Here is a 27,960-nt window from a genome sequence, read left to right on the forward strand (position 1 = left end):
TAATTTGGTATCAAATAAGTATTAATCTCCATAATATAAGTTTTTAAGGCACATGGATTTTTCCCTTCCAGTTCAAAAAAAGGGAGTGCAGCAAGATATGGAATTGACAAGATATCACTCCATAAAATAAATGTTTGCATATTTATGTATTAGTTTGAGAGAAAGAGCAGGTCTTCGATTTTTCATTCATCTTCTTCAGTATTAAACAATTTATCATGTTGGTAGCAACATCAAAATGAAAAAGGGATGCAATAAAAAAATTCGTTGGTCACACATTGCACATGACATTCTCAGTCAAAAGATTATGCTTGAGGTCATAGGCATACATGACAGTCAGCTGTGAAAGATGTTGTCATTAGTTACATAATCACTTGCAGCACATGCACAGAGCTCTATAAAAGTAATTAGCTAAGGATGTAAATTTTACCACTACTTGCTGAAGTAGTAAACAAATGTTGTAGTGGTTTGTAGATAAACATGAATAAAAATACAGATGTGTTGGCAGAAACAATTTGTGAGAAGGCATGGATTATATTTTCTGCTCTGAGATAAAGAAGGTCCAAATTGCACATTCAAATATAAAGCACATTATGGATGATTTTTAAGAATAGAACGTTTTAGGACATTTTAAGAGTAGAACTTGGATCAAACCAACTATGACATGAGGGAGGCAGAATCAACAGACAAATCTGCAGCTGACAAATTTGTGAAAAAATTTTAAGAACTTATGCAAGATTATTTGCCTTCCAAACTTTTTGACTTTCATGAAATTGGTCTTTTCTGGGAGGAAAAATGCCTAAAGGAACATTTGAGGGATGAACAGAAAGCTGCCTGGACAAAATGAAATATCATTTAACATTGATGTTGGGATCAAATGCCTCAGAAGACTTCAAATATACTTATCTGTCATTCTAAGAATCTGAGAACATCAAAGAATGCATGGCAGAGTGATGTGCCGTATGTACTGCTACAGTGTGACTTTTGCCAATAAAACTGCAAAGCAATCGGCCAACCAACCAAATCCCAGTGATTAAGGGTAGTAATTATAAAGTGAGGATGACCCATGAAATTTTTTAAGATTGGTTTGCAAATTATTTTACTATTAGAGTAGTATCATCAAACTAAGAACTTACTTGGTGATAAAGACTCTCCTGTCATCCAAGTACTGAGGTAGGATGATGGAATGACTAACTCATCAGCTCAAAGCTTAAACTGTCACCTTATTGATTCATCCAGTGGATCAAGTGTTTCATGGTGACTGATTGTTAGTGGCAATGAATTCTGGCCTTAAATTTTTGCCTGATGCTGAAGGTTTTTGGACCTTTGAATACCACAGATCGAGGTATATCTCAACCTTGAACATCAGATGAAGTGCTTGTCCAATCTCATTGGATAAGCACTTCATATGAAGAAACAATCCTCGTCATCAAAGAAGTTACATCAGAAATTGCATATGCAGAGACTACAGAAGAATTCACAACTCAAAATTTGAATGAAATTGTTTATATGGCATGTAAACTGAAGTCACTATTTTGTATGACCATGACAGAGTGTTCAGGGCTTGTTTAGGAATTGATTCTTTTATTAGTTGTGTGTTTATCCTGAATGAGATGTTGAAAATGAAACAGGCAAAAATTGATCCTTTCTTTAAGGAGAATGTGCTTCACTCCTCCCCTCTTTCAGAAGAATGTCAAGAATCTATCTCCTCCGCATCAGACATCCAAAATTTTTTTATTGTTACACCTAACATCATCTTTGAGGATGGTGGAAAGTTCTGTGGTGTGGCTTTCTCCTCCAGAAATGAACAGAGCTATTGTTGACTCCCCAGGCAGCTATAAAAATGACCAAAGAACTTCATTCATTAAAACTAACTTTCTCTTATAGTGAACATACCTTTACCTGTCTTAGGTTTCCAAAAGACATTTTTCATTTAAATTTTTTGTAAACTTTTTTTAAGGTTTTTTTTAAAACAAAGTGTAATTTATAGTGGTTTATTGTAACATACACATTTCTTTAAAGGGTCACAAACTAGTTTTGCATGTTCTTTATTATAATGTCATCTACGTTACTGTGTCATTATAATAGCAATATTTACATAATTTTATGGGAGGAACTGGTCTCCATTGCTCATGATATTCTTTTACTATGATAATCTTCCCCCCCCCTTTCTTTGGTCCTAATTCATCATATTAAGTGGACACCCCAACTGTATACATATTAAAATAATTACTTTTTGGAGAAAAGGGGTGGAGGAACAGTGTCACTCATGATATAATATCCAAATTGCAGAAGACCATCTGTTTCAGTACCTTCTTTAAATGTTAATACAGACAAACTAATCTAGACACAAACTTTAGAATTGCTAATTCCATATTCAGTTTTCTTTGCATTGATTGTTGCTCACCGTGTACCAGTTTTTTTTTTTCACATCTTGCATTACCTGGGATCAATAAAAAAAAGTGTGACATGTAAAAATCATTTATGTTCTTAGTTATGCAACCTTTATTTATGATTTATATTTTTATAAACTAGTTATGTTTGATTAACTTTATGGTATTTTGTTCAGCTTGTTGAAAATACAAGATGTAATAATATATTGAGCAAGTGATTTTTGAAAGAGAACCAAATAATAAAAGATGAATCAAGGTAGAAGGTAAAGTCATGTTGGAAATGCATATATATGAAATTGAAGAATTTCATGATAAATATTGAAATGATGGATGGATATAGGAAGATGTGGAACAGTCATAATTATATAATACAATCTTGTGGGGGATTGAGACTTGAGATTAAGAATAAAAGCTGATATAGAAAACCATGGAAACATTATTGAAGAAATCAACATTATGGAAAAGGAGAACAAGTGAAATGAGGATATTTTTGAAAATAATACATATATACATATTTACAGTGAGGATTTATTTAAAAAAAAGTATCAGAAGGCAGTCTTCAAATGTTGGCATATGACAAAGAATGTGTGAAATTAAATAATACATTTTCTGTTGTCTTTCCCATAAAGGGAGCTGACATCTCTTTAGTCCTAATTCTCAGAAATCACTAGGTAGGCAGTCAGTCTTTGCTCTTAGTTGATCCCATGCTCTTTGAAACATGCTGAGAGTAAGACAACATATATTACAAGAGCTAACTACCAGTTTAGTGAAAAAATGTCTGTTAAACAACATTCTGTGGAATATCTGTCCAGGAGAGTGACATCTATAATCCCAAGCAAAGGTGGATCAAAGGATATCTGTATAACTTTTGCAATATATTGTATATGTTTCTGTGAGTTTTGAAATGCAACAAAATCAGTCCTTTGAAATGTTGAAGATCTTGGGGTGATCTTGTGTATGAGATCATACTGATGAATGACGAATGCTTGCATGCATGTTTAAAAAATAACTTATATTTATCCCCTGTGCCATAAAGATTTATATAAGTATAGGAACATTTCTTCAGCCATAGCAACAGTGAATATTTTTTATTCTGTTTTGACTATGCAGTTTTGAATTTTCCATAACTGCAGTGCATAAACTCCATTTGAATGATACACTATTTCCTATCAGCTGGCCATTCTATATGGATGCTCTGTGTAAGCTAAACTTTGTTTTAATTTTGTGAATTTTTTTTATAACTGGTATTTATATTATAATAAAGTGTTGGAGACATGATTCTTGCACATTTCCTTATTTATCATTACATCATTTAATTCCTGATATCCCTCAGGGGTGTTAATGATATTAGGATAATATTACATGAAAAAATTACATCATTACTAACTTTCTATCAATAATTTTCCTCAAAGTGAATCTACTATCTTAACTGTCAAGACTCCGATATTATCAGATCTTATCTTTCTGTCTTCTAAGTCACTTCTTACTGCATCAATCCACCTAGATCTTGATTTTCCTCTGAGTCTTCACCTACCATCCTCATAGAGCACTTGTTTTACTGGCCTTCCCTCTCCCATTCTGTTTAAGTGACCATGTCACCTGAGATTAGCTCTGTTAACATTCATGAATGAAAACAGAGTCAAGTTCCTTTCTAATATCCTAATTTTTAATATGATACTGCCATTGCCATCTATTCATTCTCCTAATCTTTCTCAGAAGTTGGAATATGAGTATGAGAGTTCCCCAGTCTTTGATGAAGTATTTTATTTCTAACCCAGCTCTCAGATCCATAAGTTACAATCGATTTGAACACTTTCTTGTATCTGGCTAGCTTAGTGTTTTGACTAATTTCTATCTTATACCATAATTTATTCAGTTGACTTCCCATCACACCGGCTTTGATAATTCTGCTGTATATTTTCATGTTTAATTGCCATCTTCACTAAAAATTGTGCCTAAATAACTGAAATGTTTTACTTGTACTAGATTCTCCACTGGGGATGCAGTTGATTCTTGCATTGTTTCTGCCTATTTTCGCAGTCTTTGTTTTTTTATTTGCTGATTTTTATACCAAATTTATTACAGCAGTTATTCAGTTTAGTCAGGGAATCCTACAGACTTGTACTGGATTTATTTAGACGTATAACATCATCTGCATGAAGTAAAGAGTGCGGAGATTAACATATAAAATTTTCATGTCATGTTTCATAATCTTGATTCATATAGATGATGAATAACAGTGGAGATAATGTGCCTTTGTCTCACACCAGATTTAGGATCAAACCATCTTCCTGTACCTCTTTCATTTCTTACTGCTTACAAAACTCATTTATTGACTATGTATTGCTTGATATGATGTCCTATTTACACCATATAACTAATATTTTGAACAGATCTACTAAACTTAAATATAGATAGTTATATTCCCATGATTTCGCAACTGTTTTTCTTAAAGTGAAATTTTGATTCTGACAACCTCTTTTTAAGCCCAAACCTAGCTTGTTCTTCTCAAAGCTTCAATTTCTCAAACTTTCTTAGCCTTTTCTCAAGTATACTTGCATAAATCTTATGCAATTTTCATGTATGTAATTCTCATATTTATTTCTATTTCCCTTTTTATAGATTGGTACTATGAGAGCTCTACCTGGTCATCCAGAATTTAACCATTTGATGAGTATGCCTTCTTAATTATGCATTGTGGCCACTGTAAAACTTCACACTTTTACCATGGCTAATGGTTTCTGCTCAGTTCCAATACCTGAGTGTATGAAAGGAAATCCTCATGTTATCTTATACCATCATTGTGCTTATATTAAATTTGAATAGTTTATTGTATGTACATGGTTTCTGAATTTTGATACTTGCTCTTGCTTTCAGTATACAGGACTTTTTTGTAGCACTCAACATATTTCTTACATATGAAACAGAGCTACACTCATTCTATACATAGTTGAAACTTGAACTTGCAGTGTGATCTTTAATTTGTTGTAGTCATTTTGAATTTCATTTTGACACCTCTTTTCTAAACATTTCTAAGAGACTAGGGTTTAATTTTTTGTTTTAGATTTCTAGTAGTTTAGATTTCACCACTACTCATTGATGCTGCATGTGAAAACCTATCAAAGACTAGCACCTGATGTGCTGTCTGATTTTTGTATTTTAATACCTGAAGTGAAAGCAGATTTCAACCCAAGTGCAGAATTGTCAAAAATATCTTAATCAAAAATATCTCTTCTCACTGAACTGACAGATCCATGTATGCATATACGATGGTGGTCTGAAAAGTTCTCGGCCTAACAATGAAAAAACGAATTTATAATTTCAAAATTATTTTTATTTTACAACATAATCACCCTCACCCTTAAGACTAATACATTTATTCCAGCACCATTATCCCATCCCTGTAGTGGTTCTCAGTAAGATCTGCACAATACCCCTCTACAGTGCAATCATCTCTTGATTCGAAGAAAAATGCTGACCAGCGAGGACGACGTTTAGGAAGTGACAGAAGTCAGATGGAGCCAAATCTGTAGAATAGGGTGGATGTTCCAACAATTCATAGTGCAGCATTGGCAAAACACCTTTGTGGACAGGTGCATTGTCCTGATGAAAGATGATTTTTTTCTTCTGCAAACCGAGTCTTTTCTCACAAATTTTTTTGTCTAGTCTGGTTAAAAGATCAGAATAATATTTCCCAGTTATTGTTTTACCCTTTTCAAGATAATTAATAAACAAAATGCCTTTAGCATCCTAAAACACCGATGCCATGACCTTTCCTGCTGATGGAACCGACTTTGTCTTCTTTTGCACTGAACAACCGGCTTCTGTTCACTGTTTTGACTGCTGTTTGGATTCTGGTCTGTAATGATGAATCCGAGTCTCATCCATAGTAATAAGTTCGACCCAGAATCAGTTTTATTCTTGTTTAAAATGCTCCAAGCACTATTCAGAGATTTTCATGTGAATGTGTTTTTGATCTGCTGTGAGCAAGTGTGGCACCCATCTTGCGTGAAGTTTTTACATTTGCAATTCTCCATGCAAAATATATCCTACATGTTCTTTTGAAATGCCTATAGTCTCAGGAATTTTATGCACTTTAACTTGCTGGTTATCCAATACCATATCATGCATTTGATCAATGATTTCTGGTGGTGTTACACTTTTTGGACGTCCTTCACGTGGATCATCTTCAAGGCTGGTACGGCCATGTTTAAGCTCAGCAGCCCATAAAGGAGAAGAGTGCCCATAAACTATTATGAACTTCGAATGAATTTCTTTTGGCGTTAAGCCTTCTTTTACAAAGAGTTTTATACCCACATGATACTCAATTTTATCCATTTCAAGGGATACAGACAACAATTTTGCTTCAGACAGCTGTATAAAACAAACTACTTGAAAGAATGACTTGCAACTTCACATGGATGCTTATGACAGATGTACCAACTTAGAAAAAAAAATCTTGCCGATCTATGGTTGAGGCTGAGAACTTTTCAGACGAATTGTATTTCACCCTTATATTTATGTAGTAGTTTGTATGCTGGTATAACTAGTTATTTTTCCCATGTTCCACCAATTAAACTCTATATTGCTTTTAAAAAACTTGCAAATAAACTGATTTGGAAAGTTTCTTCCATCATTGTCATAGATACATTGTTTTGATATTATATAGCCCAGGAGGTTAGAAAAGAAAAACCTCTCAGCTTCAATTCAAAGTGTCCAACTTAGTTGACACATCTGATATAAAGTTTTGGCAATCATAGAAACTGATGTAGTTTTTGCTTGGCATTCAATACATGCTGATCACATTTTGTTTTCTTAATGAAGCATTGTATAAACAGTTCAGGAATAGTAAATCCCTTACCACTTCATACTCTATATAGTATTTTTCTGATTATGATGACTAGAAAAAATCTTTCTATTTTTGTATATTCAAGATGCAAAGAGTATACGTGGATGGCTCTTATCACTTGCTATATATTGAAGTTTTCGCTCACAAATTTTTAATAATGATCAGCTGTTATGGTTATAAAAGCGATTGTTTAGGCAAGACTGTACCAAATGCAAACATTATAGTTTCCAAGATGCTTCAAAAAAAGAGGATGCTATATTGATTGAAAAAAAAATGGGGGAAAAAAAAAAGGAAAGAAAGAAACAGAGGAAGAATTTTGTTCATTTCAGACATAGTTTGAATATTTCCAGAGAAAATTAATATTAAAATATTTTGCATTCAGAACAGTACAAAAAGTGGTATGTGCTTATCATATAAAAACAATTAAGAAGATAGGCTGGACATTGTTTTACATGACTTTCAAGAAATGCTAGCAAATAAGAGAAGTCAAAAGAAAATGCTGTTGTGATCAGTATAAAATCAACTCTCTCTCCTATGCTTATTTCCATTACTGCCATTTGGGAGCATTTGTGGTGTTCCAAGATATACAGACCATGCAGTTATTCCACAACTAATAGTGGACAAACAACATATCCCAGTTAGGAGACAAAAGATTGACAATTCCCAGTTTCCATGGATATTTCACTCATTCAAGTAACTCAAGTAAGTGTTCTAAACATGTATTTTTCTTTTAATAGGAATATGTCAAAAATATTTATTTAAAATACCAGTTTACTGTATTTAGCATTAATGTTATGCTCTTTAAGTTGTTTTAACTTGTTTAGTAGACTTGTAATTTTTGGTAAAATTTTTCAGCCTGTTGGCCTGCACTGCCAGCTGCACACACACTTGCTTATTTTGTCTTTAGCTGTGTTCATTCTTAAATGCTCACTTTATTCTGTTGTGTTGGGAAATGAGAAACTACTAATAAAGTTACTCCCATCATAAATAGGACTTGAACATGATCATTGATTTCTTTCCCTGTAAATGATGATACAGCTAACCAAAGAAACCACATTTTTTCATTAATGTAGTATTAATTGGATGTGCTTTAAGCAAGCAGCAAATATTGAAAATTTTCAGTTGCAGTTTTAAAATCTTAATTTTACTGCCAATTCCCCTTATTCCTCAGATCAATTTCCATAGGTATCAGAAGTATATTTCAGATGAATTAAAAAAAAAAAAAAGTTGTTGATAATATGGTAAACTATTCCACATGACCAAATTTTAAAATTAAATTTTTATAATTTAAAAGTTAAAAAAATCACCTATATGTGCCTGTTTCATAATACAAATCCAGATTTTGGTATGTTGCATTGCTGTTAGGACCCATGACAGTTGGTCCTGTTACTACTTTGTGAAAGTAGTTAGGCATTAAAGCATTAGCTACATTTCTGATAGTAAAGTTGTAACAAGCACAACAAAAATGGTGGAGGAGAATATATATATATATATATATGATGCTGAATTGAGAGAATAGTTTTTTAGTTACATACTTAGGGGAATGATCAAAGTAGCCATGGTTTGAAACATCTACTAGCAGATGTTTCAAGCAGTTGTATACATTGCATTGTAAATGAGCATAATAGTGATTTTAATTTTTGCTTTTCATTTTTATTGTTTTCACAGCAAATTTGAACCATAACTCAGTCCTTCAAAATATAAATTGACATCCATGATTATCCAAGAGGACTTGAAAAGTCTGGCAATCAGCTATTTTAGTATAGTATTTGAGTGATTATATATATACTTGAATATTTATGCACAGGATGCAGCAATCATACCACATCATTTGACTGTTTTACATAATATTTTTTTCACTGCAATGTGACTTTTTTTTTTTCCCCCTAAATTAAAATGAGCAACAAATGAAATTTTTGTTTGTTCAGAGTGAAAGTAAAGCCATCAAAGATTGGTCAATTAGTAGAGCCTCTGCTGCTAATGGCTCACGAAAAAAGTTAAGCAAGTTTGAGCGTGGTTAGTAGTTGGAAGGAATTCGATCGTTCGATGCTGTTGGCACGCTCTCCCTCGATGAGTCTTTGGACTGCCTGGAGGTGTCACGTAATAATAATAAGTAGGCAAATTAGCTAGCTCATCATCCTTCCTCTAGCTTTTCAGAAATTAAAATTGTGTTAACATTCTAACTGAATTTCTTATAAACCTTTGGTATACTGTATATGCAAATTTACTTATAGCTTAAAAAAAATTTTCCTTGAAATCTGCCTCTAGCTGGCATCATTGATTTCTTTGATTAAGAATCAGCAAATATACTGGATTTCCAATTTGTCTGAGCACTTATACCATATGAGAAATATCCAGCATTGTTTGTTATTCATTCATTTGCTGACAATAGCTATACTTGGAGGAGAGAAATCCAAATATGAATGCAGAAAGAGGATCTTAATTAGATGCAGACTGTAACATCTACGAAATCTGTAATATTTACTTTTAACATGCCCAAAAGTATTCCCAGTAAGCTTTGAAAGTTTTTTGCTTTTTCAGCATCGTTTAAGATATTGCTAGAACAACTGTTCTTTGTGAGTGTACAGATATGTTGGCTAATAATAATAATGAAAAGCTTTAATTTTTGCATTTATTTATTTATGGGGTGTCTTAAGCCTTCATGAATTTTTTTCAAACTAAATTTCACATCCATTCCTCAGGCTTCATGAGAAAATGTGGAACACTTTTTTCAGTGGTTAGTTAGTTTCGTATGATGATACAACGTCTGAGTCCCTTTTACGGGAAGATACGGCACCATCTTAATCCCCCAAATTTTATCTGGGCTCGGGACTAGCATAGCTGACAAATCAGCCCTATGGCTGGATCAGTATTACTGACTGTAATCCGTGTGTGTTCACGGGGCTGGTTTGCCTGCTTGCGGGATGAAAAACCCTAGATAAACTGGTGGGAAAACCCTGCTGTCCACGCCCAAGACTGGCTAACTTGGCTATGGCTGAGGAAGAGTCCTTAAGCTCCTCATGCCATCGACAGAGATCTAACCTAGGACACTCCTTCCCCAGGCATAGGGTTGCTAAGCACAAAGCCATTAGGCTAACTTCGTGGAGGTTTTCCAGTGGTACTATAATGATTGTGGAGCTCCATCATCCAGATCACATGAAAAAAAAAAAAAAACATTTCTTGAAACAGATGTGTGCCTATTAAAAATACTGTCACTTCTTTGAGATTACTGAAAATGTTCCACTGTTATTCATTGTAGTTAACATATTTAAGAACCAAAGCTGCATTCTCATAGTCCTTTATATGGATATATATGCACCTGGAATAGATGGGCATATGATTCCTCTGTGTGTGTGTGTGTGTGTGTGTGTGTGTGTGTGTGTGGAAGACCCAACTAAGCTTTGATTCATATCTTGGCAAGTATGTGTTTTCCCTAGTATTTGCATTCACACCTATTAACAGTGCTAGTAAACAGGTCATCATTCGGGGAGGGGGTTCTAAATTTTGCTGATGCTTTTGAAGTGAGGTTTGCCCTTTTCGAGGAGGTTCTAACATTGCAATTTAGATGCTTAGATTTCTTCTTTGGACTACAAAATAAGGTGCTTCTGCATAGCTGGCAACTAGAAATATCATTGTGGTTCACAAAGAACATGAAATTACCCTTGGCAAGCAGTTTATGAACTGGTGACATACTGTGATAAAGTTCTGTGGCAAATGTGGGTATTTTATTACATATTTTCGACTTTGCAGAAAAGTCAGCGATGCTTGTTAAACAAAAGCTACAGTAACTAGCATGATGTCTCAGCTCTCTCCATACTATTGGGATAGCAAATGGCATTGATGAATATGCATCTTTTTTTTTTTTTTTTTTTTTTCCCTCTAACCATCTCTTCTCAAATACAGACACATGCTTATTACAACATATATAGGAGTCCAGTAAATGCTTGTTTAGTAGGTTTTAATGTGACTTTGCTACAATAAATCTTCACTGTTCATACATCTGACATTAACTGTAACTTCAGATGATGATCAAAATCATGCATTTTGCCCTTAGCAAAGAACAACAAATAAAGCATTCATGCCCAAATGTATTTCATAAACATAAAAAAAAATGTTAAAAACTGCTAAATCACTTAGGTGCAAACCCAGAAGTCGTGCCCAATTAGCCTTCCTCTCCCTTTTCCCCATTCGTGGTAGTACAGTCTTAGCATTCAATGGATATCCCATTGAACAATGATGATACAGCACATGATGTGATGACATAATCCTTGTGCACCTATGTGCCCTGGAGAGTGTTGACCTTAAATTGATTCAAGTGTAAACTTCTGGTTTATTGTACCTGCTGACTTCTGCTGAACAAAAGTATTTTTAAGTGTGTATGGCACAATAATATAGATGCCATTTTTGTAATCAGTGTATACACTTAAGTTAAACTTGCCTTTGTCTAAAGCAAATTTCAATGCTCCAGTGTTGTTGAAGAGTTATTTTTATAAAATGAAGTTTTTTATATTGTATTATGTATTAAAAATATTGAATGCCAGTAGGCAAGTCAGTCTGATTGATGCCTATAGATTGATTTTTCATCATGAAATACATAATTTTTATATTAATTTTAGCAATAAACACAATCCTATTATTGATATTTTAAAAAAATAATGAACCACAGAAATGAACATGAAATTTGAGTCATCAGAAAAAGTATTAATTATGATCTGATTTGGGGAGGAAGGGGATAAGAGAAAGTCACCATCTAGTATCATAGGAGTACAGTAATTCAGGAATTTTTGGGTTCATTCTCTGTAAATAAATTTATCAAGATAAAATACAGTTCAGTTGTCTTTAAAGCAAGAGATCCCATGCTTTTGAAGTGCAGTCTGTATATTGTTCATTGAAATTCTTGGTTTGTTACTGTAGCTTAATAGCAAAAGGTTTGTCTTTTCTTGAAATTAGAGTTTAAATTAGAGGAAGATAAATGTTTATAATGTAAGTTTTCTGGATATTATCATAATTTACTTCCTTTTTCCTGGTCTTTTTCCAACATGGTGTAATTAATAATAGATGATTTCTCATTTTTTAATTTTGCTTAGTTGTCATTTTCTTCACATTATTAACATTTATTCTTCAGTCATATCTATTCTTCAATGGACAGGATTTTACAACTTTAGTTCTTATTTTCACAGATGTTCTCTAATAATCTGATTCATATACAAACAGTAGGGGGATATCTTGACATTTGATTAGGGAAATACTGACTTTAATATCTATTGAAAAACTAAGGAAATATTATGATGATTGAGGTTTGTGGAATAATTTTTCTAATTAGATTTTTTCAATAATCTGATAGGATGCCATAAGATATGAGAATGGACGAGAAATTCGTGGACATAGTATTGTTGTCGAATGGGCAAGAGGACCCTCATATAGACCAGCTGTAAGTACTTCAAAGTGCTTGTTTTTTTGTTCAGATATTTAGATGCTTATTATCAATGTGATAAATACAACTATTGATTTAATTTAAATATATCCATTGTTCAGATGTCTTTTTTTTATTACATACATATTGCTCATGTTTCCTTAATGTTGTCAACAGCCTCATTTAACAAGAAATTGTTAAAAAAAAAAGAAAAAAAAAGGGGGGGGGGTAGTAGTAAGTGAGTTAGATTGGAACAGTGAACATGTACTATAGTGAAGAAGTCCTGTCAAATACAAATGTATATGCCAAGAATAAATTTGCACAATATTGATGCACCAAAGATATCAAGCAAAGAATTTCAATCCTGTGCAGTGATTATTTCATAGCTCTCACATGAATTTTTACTCCTACTTTAGATTTAACTTACAATTCTTTTTAATGCCTGAAACTTGCTCTTTAGTCATTTTATCTTCGATTACTGGATAGAAGTGGGGGTCAGAGGGCATAAAAATCTTGATCTTGCATTGAGGATGAAGGTTGTTTTTAGTACTTATTGTCTTTTGTATATCTGTTTTTTTACATGCTTGATATAAAGAAGAGTTACTGCTTCTCTGTTGCCATGGTTTGTCTGACTATTGGTTTCTTTAAAGTGGCTGTCAGATGTTCTCTATACTTCTTTGTTTATATCCATTTTGAAATAAAGCAAGACCTAGAATTTAATTCAGGGGGTTTCTCTTCTCTATGCTACTAGTGATGCTATATAGCTGTCCTGTAGGGTTTTGCAGACTCCATTGTGTGTGTGTTGGTGACAAGACGAATCATGAAATTATCATCTGATATGTAAGTAGGCCCATTTTGCTTTGAGACCTCCATGAGGATATCTGAAAATGGCAGGGACCTTTTGATTTCCAATTCTATTGTAAAGTTTATACATGGATATGTCCTAGGTAACTCATAAATTATTTTTAGATCTTACAAGTGGAGCCATGTTTTTGGTTTTAAATGGTAGTTATACAACCAGGGCCTGCTTTTTTAAAAGTCTCTGAATGAGCTTGCTAGAAATGGAGATTATGATGACTAGCATGCTTAGATACCATAAATCTATTTGCCAGTATTCTCAGAGAAGAAATCATAGTCTTACAGCAAGAACTATTTCCTAGATATCATCAATTTCCTGATATGCATCCTCAAGGGTTGTTCAGGCCACTATGACAGCACTACATGAATGATCTCCTATCAAGAATTTTCCTCCAAATTAGTTTATTACTTGTCAGCACTCCAATTTTGTTGCATGTAATATTCACGTTGCCAAGAAATTATATTCTTGACTTAATCGTTTATTCAAGTATAAGCAAACAAAGTTTGCACATGAAGTAACTTCACGACTGGGCTACTTACATATAGAGGCTAATGACTTCACATCACTTACCTTAGTCTCCCATAATGCAAAGCACATATCCTTATGGACATGTATAATGCTGTGCATTATGGGAAGGGTCGCTACCCAGACTTGTTTCGACCTTTATTGAGGTCTCATCAGTGGGAGCCAGACCCAGAAGTGATACCAACGTTGAAGTAATGCGGAAGTCATATTTTCATATACGAGTAGTCAAAAGGTGTCTGTATTACTTCAACCTTGGTATCACTTCTGCGCCTGGCTCCCACTGATGAGACCTCAATAAAGGCCTGGGTAATGACCCATCCCATAATGCAAAGCATTATACATGTCCGTAAGGATGTGTGCTTTGCATTATGGGATACTAAAGCAAGTAATGTGCAGTCATACAAGTAACTGCAGACATGCATCCTTGCAGACATGTATAATGCTATGCATTATAGGAAGGGTCACCATCCAGACCAGTTTCAACCCTTATTGAGGTCTCATCAATATTCTTTTAATCCTTTATCCAAATGTAAGCAAACTTTGTTTGCTTACATTTGGATAAAGGATTAAACCAGGTATATAATTTCTTGGTATCTTTAATTTATAGTATAAATAAGTGGAAAAACTTCCGACAACTATCTATAATCCAGAGTATTTTAATAATAACGTGTGTCGCAACAAAATCTCAGAAACAGCATAACTGTTTCATATGTATATAACATAGTTTTTAATTAGACAAAAGTGGCAGTGGATTTTATGTGAGTGCAAAAGTAATAAGTAACTTTTTTTTTTAGAGCTCATCAATGAAGAACTTCAAGCAGCAGGTAAGTCCAGAATTAAACTAAATTTATGAATAACAATAGAACAGTTTTCTTTCTTATGAATTAATTATCACTGTTAGCATGAAAACCTAAGCACGAGTTCCTCTTATTTACTCTGAACATTGTAAGTTTTTAACAACTGTTGTAATAACCATAACTTGGTTTTTTATTTAAGTTAAGGGATATTATATCCCATATTGTTTCTTAGCCGAATAAGAAACTCAAAGAGTTTCATGCCGAATATAGAAACTATATAAAGTTTGGCGATTCCAAGCATAAGCAAATACCTGGATAGTGCCGCACCTGACCCTTGAAGGTAGTGCAAGCTGAGGCAACTCATGTAAAGGGTAGAGCAAGCTCCGATCACTATTCTTGATATTTACCCATAATGTGAACTTAACTCCTAGGAGCTGTATTTTGTTCAACATTATGAGAGAAGGTCGCTACCCAGACTGGTTTCGACTTTTTTTGAGGTCTCATCAGTGAGTAGGTAGACCTAGTTAACACCAGATTTGTAGCGAACAGAACTTGCATCCCTTCAATGAGAATTGCCAAGAGGTGTCCTATTAAATTATTAATAATAATGAAGAGCCAAAGGCTTCAATTCGGCGACATGAACTTATTTAAGTTAAGCCAAATAAGAAACTCAAAGAGTTTCATGCCGAATATAGAAACTATATAAATTTCAGTGATTCCGAGCGTAAGCAAATACCTGGATAGTGCAGCACCTGACCCTTGAAGGTAGTGCAAGCTGAGGCAACGACCTCAAAAAAGGTCGAAACTGGTCTGGGTAGTGACTTTCTCTCATAATGTTGAACAAAATACAGCTCTTAGGAGTTAAGTTCACATTATGGGTAAATATCAAGAATAGTGATCGGAGCTTGCTCCACCCTTTACATGAGTTGCCTCAGCTTGCACTACCTTCAAGGGTCAGGTGCGGCACTATCCAGGTATTTGCTTACGCTTGGAATCGCCAAACTTTATATAGTTTCTATATTCGGCATGAAACTCTTTGGGTTTCTTATTTGGCTAATTAACTAGGTCTACCTACTCACTGATGAGACCTCAAAAAAGGTTGAAACCGGTCTGAGTAGTGTCCTTCTCTCATAATGTTGAACAAAATACAACTCCTAGGAGTTAAGTTCACATTGTAGGTAAATATCAAGAATAGTGATCGGAGCTTGCTCCACCCTTTACATGAGTTGCCTGAGCTTGCACACTACCTTCAAGGGTCAGGTGCGGCACTATCCAGGTATTTGCTTACACTTGGAATCGCCGAACTTTATATAGTTTCTATATTCGGCATGAAATCACTCTTTGAGTTTCTTATTTGACTAAGAAACAATATGGGATATAATATCCCTTAACTTAAATAAGTTCATGTCGCTGAATTGGATCCTTTGGCTCTTCATTATTATTAATAACTTGGTTTTATTCTTCACTTAAGTTCTAAAATCATAAAATGTGTCATCCAATGTGTAATATTTAAGGAATGTATGAACTTCTGTTCCGTTCTCTATAAATATGCACAGTAAACTTGAATTAATGAATTTATAAATAAATTTTAATTTTTATAACAGAAATAAACATTTCAGATAGATTAACATTAAGAAAGTTTAAAATTCTGTAATCTCCGAGGGTGGTCTGAAAAGTTCTCAGCCTAACAATGAAAATAATTTATAAATACAAAATTATTTTTATTTTTCAACATAATCTCCCTTAAGACTAATACATTTATTCCAATGCCATTATCCCATCCCTGTAGTGGTTCTCAGCAAGATCTGCAAAATACTCCTCTACAGCTGCAATCACCTTGATTCGAAGAAAAATACTGACCAGCGAGGAAGAGTTTTAGTTTTGGGAAGAGATAGAAGTCAGAGGGAGCCAAATAAGGTGAATAGGGTGGATGTTCCAACAATTCATAGTGCAGATCCCTTAATTTTCCCATTGCCAAAACATCTTTGTGGGCAGGTGCAATCAGCACCTAGTCTTTTTCTTGTGTGTGCGATTAATGTTCGGCACCTTTCCAAAAAAGTTTTTTTTAAATAAAGTGTGAATAAAACAAACAGCAAATGAAAACTGCTTTACAGTATAATGTTACCTACGGATTAGTCCTGCTTATACACATTTTTTTACACGGAACTCAACAATTAATCATAAGTTGATTTATGATACATCAAAAAATAAAGAACTATTTTAGATATTTTTCTTGATAAATTTTAATCAAAAATTACAGTGATATAATCAGGGCCAGGATATATAATTTCAGAATTTATTTGTTCGTTTCCTGGAAGATCTGAGGGGACCTGAACGGATGACGACGTACATTCATAATTATATGTACCATTCGTTGTTCATTTAAACTCTTATCTCATATTTTTTGAAATCTTTTAGGTGCCTTTTTTTCTACGGCGCCTATGTATATTGCACAATTCGCAAATGCCACCAGCAGGCCCTGGGTGCATTGTTCTGATTAAAGATGATTTTTTTCTTCTGTAAACTTGGTCTTTTTCTCACAAATTTTTTTGTCTAGTTTGGTTAAAAGATCGGAATAATATTCTCCAGTTATTGCTTTACCCTTTTCAAGATAATTAATAAACAAAATGCCTTTAGCATTCCAAAACACCGATGCCATGACCTTTCCAGCTGATGGAACCGACTTTGTCTTCTTTGGCGCTGAACAACCGGCTTCTGACCACTGTTTTGACTGCTGTTCGAATTCTGGTGTGTAATGGTGAATCCAAGTCTCATCCATAGTAATAAATCGCTGCACAAAATCAGTTTCATTCTTGTTAAAACACCCCAAGCACTGTTCAGAGATTTTCATGTGAGTGCGTTTTTGATCTGCTGTGGACAAGCACGCCACCCATCTTGTGCTTTTCAAGGGATACAGACAACACTTTTGCTTCAGATAGCTGTATAAAACAAACTACTTGATAGAATGACTTGCAGTTTAACATTGATGCTTATAGCAGATGTAACCAACTTAGGGAAAAAAAAATCATGCCGATAGTGTTGCCATCTATGGTTGAGGCCGAGAACGTTTCAGACCACCCTTGTATTTATTAAAACAAACAAAACTTTTTTACTTCTCAGTCATCTAATCATGTGAAATAGTCAAAGGCAACTATCAGAGGTTCATGACAGTGTTAAACAGCTAATTTTGTTGTCACCTTTCTCAATGTATTGTAGGTTAATGCTGAATGCTATAGGTGTCGCCGTACTGGTCATTGGGCCAGAGATTGTCCTGAACTTGAAAGAGATCGTTATAATGCAAGAAGATATGTTTCTGATTCTAGATCTAGACCACGAAGATATAAGTAAGTTTGAAGTTATGATTTCTTTATATTAGAAAAATTGTTATTATTAAGTCTGTTTGGCTCTATAATTCCTGATAGCAATTTTTCATTGCCTGTCAAAAAAGTAGTAACTTTGAATTATCGCTTGTTGATTGGGTTTGATTAAAAAGTTCTGATGACAATATTTGCAAAGATATTTATTTATTGTTATCTTCTTATAACACAGTAGTAATATAACCATGTAATACAAGACTAGATTAGGAATTCATGGTTGTACAATGAAAAGGTAACTGGTGTAATACAAAATCAGGATTTTTTTTTTTAAATAATTCACCCCCCCCCCCACACACACACATCAGAGGCCTAGAAACATATGGCGCAACATTGCAATGAAGGCACATACCTGTTGGTCTGCTTTTTTGAGAAGGTAGAAAACTATATTTCTGGAACAGAAATAGTCTTCCTTTCATAGTTCCAGAGATAAATGGAATGAAAGATATTTTTCAGGAGAATGAGGAGTGGGTTTGGTAAGTTTGAAGCTATAGTGTGTGTGTTGGGAGATGTTGACTAAAAGCTGTTTACACTTTTTTTTACAGGCTTAGAAGAAAAGATGGTGACCAATCCAGCAGAATGTTAATGAGAATGGCATTTTCTGGATAGCATCAAACGCTTTTGATTTGGACTTTAGAGATTTACCTAGCATTAGTTGTGCAAGTGAGAATTAGTGTGTTGGGGTTTTTGAAATGGACACCTAGTTTTTAGGAGGTTGAAGAGGCTGTGGGTATGATGTGTTTGTGCCAGCAAAGAATGAAAGTCAAAGACATCTGATCTTGACTGTAGATTTTAGTATTTATCAGTGGGTAGCATTGAATCCACTTTGTTGTCCTCTTCCACTGAAGAATGCCAGTGGTTAAAGTGTTTAAGACACCTTGTTATTCTAGTTAGGATAATTTTTGCACTAAAAGATTTGTCAGATGAAGAAGTGGAATAACATGCAATACTATCAGAAAAATTATAGATAGGATTGAAAGTTAGCAAGTGAAGGTCATTTATGTATAGGAGGAGAGTGTAAAAAATGTATAGAGCCCTTGGACACTGGTAGATCTAAAGAGGAAACTGGCAGTTCAGTTGCAAAGGTCAGAAGGCCAGTTTTGATATATTCACATGCTCTGGAAACAGTGTTTCAAACCTTTCCAGGGCTTGTGTCCAAAGATGGGTAAAATTATCACACAGATCTGCTGTGTAGTAAGAGTGATGAAATCCATACTGGTAACCACTAATTAATTGGCAGGCTTCCATGTGGTGAAGATTTTGGATGTTGATGGTATTCATTGTTTTTGAAAGAATGGAGGGAAGGGAGGATTTGACCACTATCTAAGGATTCATTCTCCAGCAAGTGAGCCAGTGCAGTTCAAAAAGTTCAACACAAATTTAGCTTACAAAAAAAAAAAAACAACTTCCCACACACTCAGCTTGTATAGTAATTCACAATAGCTGCAATAAAAATAAAAATAAAATATTTTAAAAAATAAAAATTAAAATCAATCAATCTAAATCTGATTTTAAAGAAGCTGAATCAGGAAACTTGTCTCCTACTCAAATGCGATCAAGCCTTCTGCCCTCACACCTGCTTGATAAGGCTAATCTCCTCTGATAGTTTGATGGCTGATGGTTGTCTTTTTTTTTTGAAATGAACTGAATATAAGCTTACTTACATGCTGCCAGATGAGCATGATGGCTTCTACAGACAATAAATGGATGGTAATTCTATAGCCCAGGTTTTGACTACATTTGAGGAGGGTGATACCAGACCTGAAGGATTGTTGGTACGCAAATTATTAAAGATTCATCTTATGCTTTTTTAACAAAAGAACTGTTCTTTATATCAGAGGAGATTAGCTTTATCAGGCAGGTGTGAGGGCAGAAGTCTTGATCGCATTTGAGTAGGAGACAAGTTTTCTGATTCAGCTTCTTTAAAATCTGATTTGGATTGATTAATGATTTTTATTTTTTAAAATATTTTATTTTTATTTTTATTGCAGCTATTGTGAATTGCTATACAAGCTGAGTGTGTAGGAAGTTTTTTTGTAAGCTAAATTTGTGTTAAACTTCTTGAACTGCATTGGCTCACTTGCTGGAGAATAAATCCTTAGATAGTGGTCAGGAGGGGGTTCAGTGTGAAAGCCTTCAGTTCAGCAAGGATTATATCAGTTAATCAGAGCCAGTAATCAGATCATGGAAAGAAGGAGGAGTGGAAATTGTGGAGGAGACTAAGAATGTGTAGGTTAAGAATATTCTGTAGAAAAAGTTATGAACAAGGCTATATATTCAGAGTTGCCAAGAAGTACAGTATATTTGGAAAGAGCTGGTTAAAAAAAGTGTTGAGGATGTTGGAAAATGATGAGGATTATAACGGTAAATGGACAAATTGTGTTAATTTATTACAAGAGATACTTTTGATATCATCTCCTCCCCAGCTTGAACATTAAAGTTAGAGAAAGGAAGCCAGTTTGTTTTGGACATTGAGGTCTCAAGAAAAACTTCCTTACTGGTTGGGCAATTAGGCTGCAGAAAATCAACCTTCCAAGATAAACAGTGAGCATTCAGAGTGTTCATTAGAATTTGACAAGTAGTAATGACAGCAAATGAATACAAGAAAGTGTGGCATGGAAATTATGAGCCAAACCAGGTCATAAGGAGGAGATTCTAGGATTTGCACATGTTTTCCTTTTGACAAAAAAAAATATGTAAAATGTATTTTGGATAGTTGAGGTGGATGGTACTTGTTGAGGCTGCCAGTTGAGCTCTTTGATGAAGCAGTTGTGATTCAGATGTGTGTCAGTAGCGATGTATATCCTTTGTTTGTGTGAAAGGCATGAATGAAGCCATGAAGTCCTTCTGCACATAGTATACTTGGTCTCCTCTCCATGCAATGGCCTTGACAGTGCTCTCTGCATACCACTACACTCCCTCCCTCTAGGTATGATATGGCAGAGTAAATAGCATTGAGATTATTCACTAGCTGATTATGAAACTTCCTGATGTGTTACTATCCAGTTCATTCACTGGTATATTGCAGACCCACTTTTGCACCATTGTGTGGATGAGGTATATAAATTTATACATAGGCTCCATAATCGATTTCAGTGTGTGTGAAACATGATCATGAAGGGTGTCATCCATTCTGCTTGATGTAAAAAGAGATGGGAAAGACAAATTAGATATATTGCTATAGAGTTTTGACATGACAACAGCCACTTCAGGCCACTAAGCAAGGTGATGTTTCATCAAATGATGAAACTTGTCCCTAAGACTGAAGCATCTTATAAAACCAGTTATCATGTACTGTCTATGAAGCTATTTCTGTTAATATTAGAAACTTACTTGTCTTTCTAGACCTTTCTAGACCTAAACCTGCCAGTTTGAGAGATTACCAATTATTAAGGAGATAGGGCTTGACTACATTGAGCCTGATGATGTGGCTAAGTTATTTGGAGCCATTTTCAATCTCTTACAAATATTGAACTGGAAGAGTTGACTGCACATTTAACTGAGGAACAGCAAGAAAAAGAAGCCTGTTTCATGGTCTATAAAAATCAATGATTTGTAGCAAATTGAAGCTGTTCTATTAGAAGAGAAGTCAATGCAGTGCTGTCTTGTTACCATCTTTTGAATCATAGAAGGCATAAAGAAATGTAAATAACTCTCCTTTCTGAATTTAAAAAAGAAATTTCAAGAACTGAGCCTTCAACTGATACATAGATGGCAGAAAATGATCCAGTAGACCCTGATGATCCACAACCAGGACTTTCATATTGTCAGTAATGACTACCTGTTTACTGTCTATTATACAGGTATTATGAAACAAATGTGATTTTTAATTCATGTGTGTAATGAAGGCTTGCAAAATGCACTTGCCTGTGATGAGTGAGAATTTTTAGCTGACGATTAAAAATCGGAAGTGTCAGTTTTATTTATGCAGAGCTGATTCCATTTTGTGTTTTATGTCATAAATAGTTTTTTTGTTTGTTTACCTTACTTATTACATCTATTGGAGAAGGCTGGTCATTGCAAATGCTCGTTTTCTTGATTATCACTGATTTTGTCATAGGAATATGAGATAGTGAGATAGGATAAACAGTCAATTTATCTTTAGAGAGCACTCACTCATATCATGTGCTAACTAATTGCGACATGGCCACCTAAAATAGATGTGCGGTGGACTGTAATCAGCTTAAATAGCAGAGTAGGAAATGAATTACACCAGGCATATAGAAACAATTTGGGAAAATTTGCAGAAAAGAGCACAGCTAATAATAATGGTAAGTACCTGCTGGATTTCTGCTCAGGATACAGACTAGTCATTACTAGCACCATGTTCCAACATAAAGATGTGCACAAGTTCATGTGGAGAGAGGATACAAGAAACAATTTACAGTTTAGAATATGACTATACAGAGGATGTGAAATTGGAAGTGATCATCATTTAGTTTTAAGTAGGATAAAAATGAATATTACATTGAAAAGAACAATATATAAGAAAGTTTTAAAAAGAATTAAAGTTGAATAGCTTTTATAGATAAACATTATTCAGGAAAAAATGAAACAATTTGAAAACCAGAATCAAACCTTGAAGTGTCAGTGGCAATTGAATAAAACATTGATTGATTCATCCAGGGAAGCATCTGTCAAAGTTGTCTGTAAAGATAAAAAAAAAAAAAAAAGAATACCATGGAAAGCAGTCCTGGAAAAGAAGAGTGCACGTTGAAAATTCCTTGTAAATAAATCAGCAGATTGCAGTATGCTTTCTTCTAAGAATAAAGAGAAAATGTAAGAAAGCCATGTGTAAAATTAGCTAAACCAAAGTCATGGAAGACTTGGGTAAGAATATAGAAGATAAATATCAAGAAGGTAGCAAAATGTTCTGGAGGCTATTGAAAAATGCTTAGAAATGGAGGAATGAGTACTATAAAAGGAATCGAAGAAATAAAGGTAACAAAAAATTGAAGATAACGATATTCTAATGTCAGGTAATTGCTTTGAAAAATTGTTAAAGAAAACAAGCAGTAATAGAAAATATTCAAGACAAATGCAAAGAGGAGTACTTATCAATATTTGAGGTAGGGAAAAAAAAAAAACTATCAAAAGCCTGAAATGAAGAAAGGCAGCTGGAGTAGATATTTGACCAGAAATACTCAAATATGGAGATATAAGAGATTTGCAGTGGTTACATAATTCACAGTGCCTGGTCAGAAGGTAAAATTCCATATGATTGGAGCTGAATTCACATAGTTCACAGCTATAAAAACAGGTGGCTGAATAAAAGAATTACAGAGGAATTTCTTTACTAAGTGTTCCCAGTAAGATATATCCAAGCATACTTGAAAAGAGGGCAAGAAATGTTGTGGAAGAGAAACTTAGAGAAGAACATGTTGATTAATTTTAACGGTATACATGAGAACACAGACTGATTAAAAAAAAAAAAAAAAAAAAAAAAGAGTATTTATTAACTTATTGCTGATATTTCATTGGTTCTATCCAGCATCTTCAGAGCACAAAAACAGTTGGTCATAGTACTCGAGACAACAACAATCCAGTATAACAATGGGACTAGTTTGAATCATTGTAATGTACAACGCAAAGACTAAAGTCCTGATTAAGGCGGCATCTACGTTGAGGGAAAAAACAGAGAGAGAGAGAGAAAGCAGGTATTAATTAGGTCATAAGTTGACTGTCTCCCAAATCTTTGGCAATTTATACAGCCAAATGTATAATTTGGATGTTGAAATTTGTTGATTTCTTGTTGAAGTTTGGAGTATGTTTCAAGGCTTCAATTGAATGTTTCAGTTGAATCCAAGAACAATCTCTGACTTATAAAAGATTGTGTGTGTGTGTGTGTGTGTGTGTGTGTGTGTGTGTGTGTGTGTGTGTGTGTGTGTGTGTGTCAATTGATCCTGTGTGCAGGGGTATCCACACATGGTCTGCCAGACCTGACTTGCCATAGCAATAGTGGCTGATGTATTTTTTATGTTCATTGAGGCAGATGTCCACAGTTCTTCCTGTCTGTCCATAGTAAGCTTGATCACATGAGCAGGATACTTCATAGACTCCTGGATGTGATAAAAAAAATTCTAGGCGGGTGAATGGATGAGAGTTGCCAATTGGACATATGGTTTAAATACAGCACATGGTTGATGTTTATTAAGCACTAGATATCTTTTTCAGATGTGCCTTTAATGTATGGGATGGTGACAGTTTTGTTGTAGCCTTATGTGGTAGACAGTTGGGGGGATTTCTGGGGAGCATTTAATATTTTGTCTATCTTATGTCGATTATAGCCATTGACTAGGAAGGTGTAACATGAATGAGATCAGCAGTGAGAGCATTGTCATTGGAACAAATTGCTCTAGCTCTGGTTTAGTGATTTTAGGATACCATACTATCGAGATGGGTGATGGTGTGATTGTTTGTGTAAATATCTCCCTGTATATGTGGGTTTACCCTGAAGGATAAAGAACCATCTGTAAGACATGTGATTAGTGTGTCCAGGAAGGGTAGACAGTCATTAGCTTCCACTTCCATTGTAAAATGGATTTTTGGGTGTGTTCTTGTAATCAACAGAAGCCTTGAAACATACTCCAAACCTCAATAAGTATGGCTGTACAGGAAAACCTCTCTTAATGCGATTAATTAATCCATCAAATAATGCACGCTAAGCAGAAATCGCATTAAGCGAATACAATAAACCAGTGCTTCCCAAACTTTTGGATGTCAGGGTCCCCATTGGAAAAATTAAAATATTTCACGCCCCCCCCCCAAAAAAAAAAACCGTAATATAGACATATATTATTATAATATATATTGTATTTATATTCAATACAAAACATACACAGCAAATATTGCAAAAATTAAATGTAAATATTACATTTTTAGCATCTTACTGATAACTAATATTTAAGGAATTGACAGCGTATACTAGAAATATAGATTAAATAAACTTTAATATATACTTTCCGATATTTCGGCGAACGTCACATTGCCATCTTCTTGGGAACTTACTACAAGACACGTGCACACAAGTACTAATAACAGCAAATGAGACTGAGGCTAGGAAGCTAGCGTTTCCTAAAGTCCTGATGGTGCCCCCTGACGGGCTATGTTGGTAGTTCTTGGCCTTTGGGCTGAAGTTCTTCTGATAAAAGTTTCCCAAATTTGGGGCAGTTTCATGCATCCAAATTTGTTGAGGTTTGGCATGTTCCTAAGGGCCGAGGCTGATTCCATGAATAGTCTTTCATACTTGAACTTGCTGCGGTGTATTACTGTGGCTTTCTTCCATCTTATTCTGTGGCGAGTATCCAGAGCGTGGTCTGCAAGCCCAGAGTGGCTGTACTGGTAAAATCGGATGTAATCCTTGTGTTCTGAGATTCTGATATTTGCTGTTTGGCCAAAGTAGGACAGTTTACAGCTGCAAGGGACCTGGTATACACCAGGTAGGTCTAGGGGAAGTGGTTGGTCTTTGGTTTAAGGCTTTCTCTTCAAACATTCCCCATTCACGAATGTTCCCCTCAAAGAAACCTTGGAGCTAATCCAAGCTAAATTTCCTCCCGATATCTCAGCCCTATTTCAGTTTACAATGAACTCAGGCTATTTCGTTTGGCAGGAAAAATTCTACAAACAGATAGAGGGGACAGCCATGGGTTCACCACTTTCCCCACCCTTGGCCAACTTCTTCATGGAGATGTTTGAAGAGAAAGCCTTAAACTCAGCCCCACAAAAACCTACCATATGGCTTCGCTACGTTGATGATGTTTTCGCTATTTGGCCACATGGCCCGGATTCACTCCTCTCCTTCCTAACACACTTGAACAACCAACACCCTAGAATCAAATTCACCCTGGAAAAAGAGGAAAACAATAACCTCCCCTTCCTAGACACACTAGTCACCCGCCAACCTGATGGAACCTTGGTTTTCTCAGTTTATAGAAAACCCACCCATACAGGCAGATACATTCACCAACAATCCCACCCCCCCTCACAACAATATGGAGTTATTAAAACATTATTCAACAGGGCAAAAATAATCTGTTCTAATGATCAAGCCCTAACCACTGAACTAAATCACATCCGTGACACTTTCTCAGCCAACGGCTACCCCCTCCAAAAAATCCAAAAAATACTTAACCCAGTTATCCACAACCCACCACCCCCTCCCCTTCACAAAAAAGATTACTCTAAATCTATCACGATTCCCTACATCAGAGGCACCTCGGAAAAAATCAATAAAATCCTAAAAAAACATGACTTGACCACTTGTTACAGACCACATAGAAAACTGGCATCCCTTATCCGCTCCACCAAAGACCAACCACTTCCCCTAGACCTACCTGGTGTATACCAGGTCCCTTGCAGCTGTAAACTGTCCTACTTTGGCCAAACAGGCAGGACAGCAAATATCAGAATCTCAGAACACAAGGATTACATCCGATTTTACCAGTACAGCCACTCTGGGCTTGCAGACCACGCTCTGGATACTCGCCACAGTAATACACCGCAGCAAGTTCAAGTATGAAAGACTATTCATGGAATCAGCCTCGGCCCTTAGGAACATGCCAAACCTCAACAAATTTGGATGCATGAAACTGCCCCAAATTTGGGAAACTTTTATCAGAAGAACTTCAGCCCAAAGGCCAAGAACTACCAATATAGCCCGCCAGGGGGCACCATCAGGACTTTAGGAAACGCTAGCTTCCTAGCCTCAGTCTCATTTGCTGTTATTAGTACTTGTGTGCACGTGTCTTGTAGTAAGTTCCCAAGAAGATGGCAATGTGACGTTCGCCGAAATATCGGAAAGTATATATTAAAGTTTATTTAATCTATATTTCTAGTATACGCTGTCAATTCCTTAAATATTAGTTATCATGTTTAACCAGCGTATAAGCCTCTCAACAAGAAAAATTAGCATCTTACATACACATTTGACATGGCACATTGTCTCATATTTTATATAGATAGATATATTGTTATTGTACATTTGCAGTACAAGCACATGAAATGTAAAACAATTAGTAATGAAGAACGAATTAAAAACATAAAAGTTTAATAACAATTTAATGTGATGGATGTGTTTCAATACTGCTACACAAAAAGTTAATATCAGGTGAAATATTTGAAACTGCAGTTCTTAGAGGAGGCCTGTGTAGCTCAGTGGAAGTGGCGCTTGTGTTCTCTGTGCTTGGTCGCTTGAAATGAGACTTAGGTTCAAGTCTAGTCGCCAACTGCAGGAACTTTCTCTAAGCCTATTTTCGACCGATTCCCGAGTTAGTATCTCTCTGGCACGGGCAAGTAGGTTTTTTTTTGTCCCATAAACTCAAGAATATCGACCGTAGTATCCACATTATTTCAGACAATAAATCCTGTTAGGGTTAGGTACCAAGAGATGGCAGCACTTGTTTTCCATTCTCTTCATCGGTGGCTGCCTGTAATTAGTGATAGACATTGGCCAGCTATCTCTGATTGGCTACTGGTGGAGATTGAACTGCCCACTCTGTCTCCAAAAGCTAGATAGGGTATAAAGGCCTCATCTACTCCCTATAAGGGAATAAAAGGCATTAGCTGATTTTTATAGTTGAATTGCAGTTCTTAAATTTCTGCTTTGAAATGAAACTTATATGAATAAGCATATATTTACTAATATTCATTAAGTGCCAAAATACGCAGGAAGCAAAATTTGTGAACGAACACCAATGTGTGATTTTTTTTCCATTAAAATATAAAAAAATAACATGAAAGAAATAATAAAAATTA

At 35.0% G+C, this 27,960-nt stretch overlaps 1 protein-coding gene across 3 annotated transcripts in view; it reads left to right on the forward strand.

Annotated features, from left to right (window-relative positions):
* Window positions 1-27,960, forward strand: part of LOC150104901 (uncharacterized) — a 196,207-nt gene that overhangs the window by 122,627 nt on the left and 45,620 nt on the right. For 2 of the 3 annotated variants that reach the window (XM_090395415.1, XM_090395414.1), the window contains 3 exons: window positions 12,584-12,670; window positions 14,831-14,860; window positions 18,050-18,177. In XM_090395415.1, the coding sequence (XP_090251541.1) occupies window positions 12,584-12,670; window positions 14,831-14,860; window positions 18,050-18,177 (245 nt within the window). Of the gene's footprint in view, window positions 1-7,780; window positions 7,942-12,583; window positions 12,671-14,830; window positions 14,861-18,049; window positions 18,178-27,960 lie in introns of those variants that run through there. The other variant, XM_090395416.1, reaches the window with a different exon arrangement.

Source organism: Typopeltis vanoorti, chromosome 7 (genome assembly GCF_054136105.1).
Source record: "Typopeltis vanoorti isolate ZY-2024b chromosome 7, IOZ_Tvanoo_1.0, whole genome shotgun sequence".
Taxonomy (NCBI): Eukaryota; Metazoa; Arthropoda; class Arachnida; order Uropygi; family Thelyphonidae; genus Typopeltis; species Typopeltis vanoorti.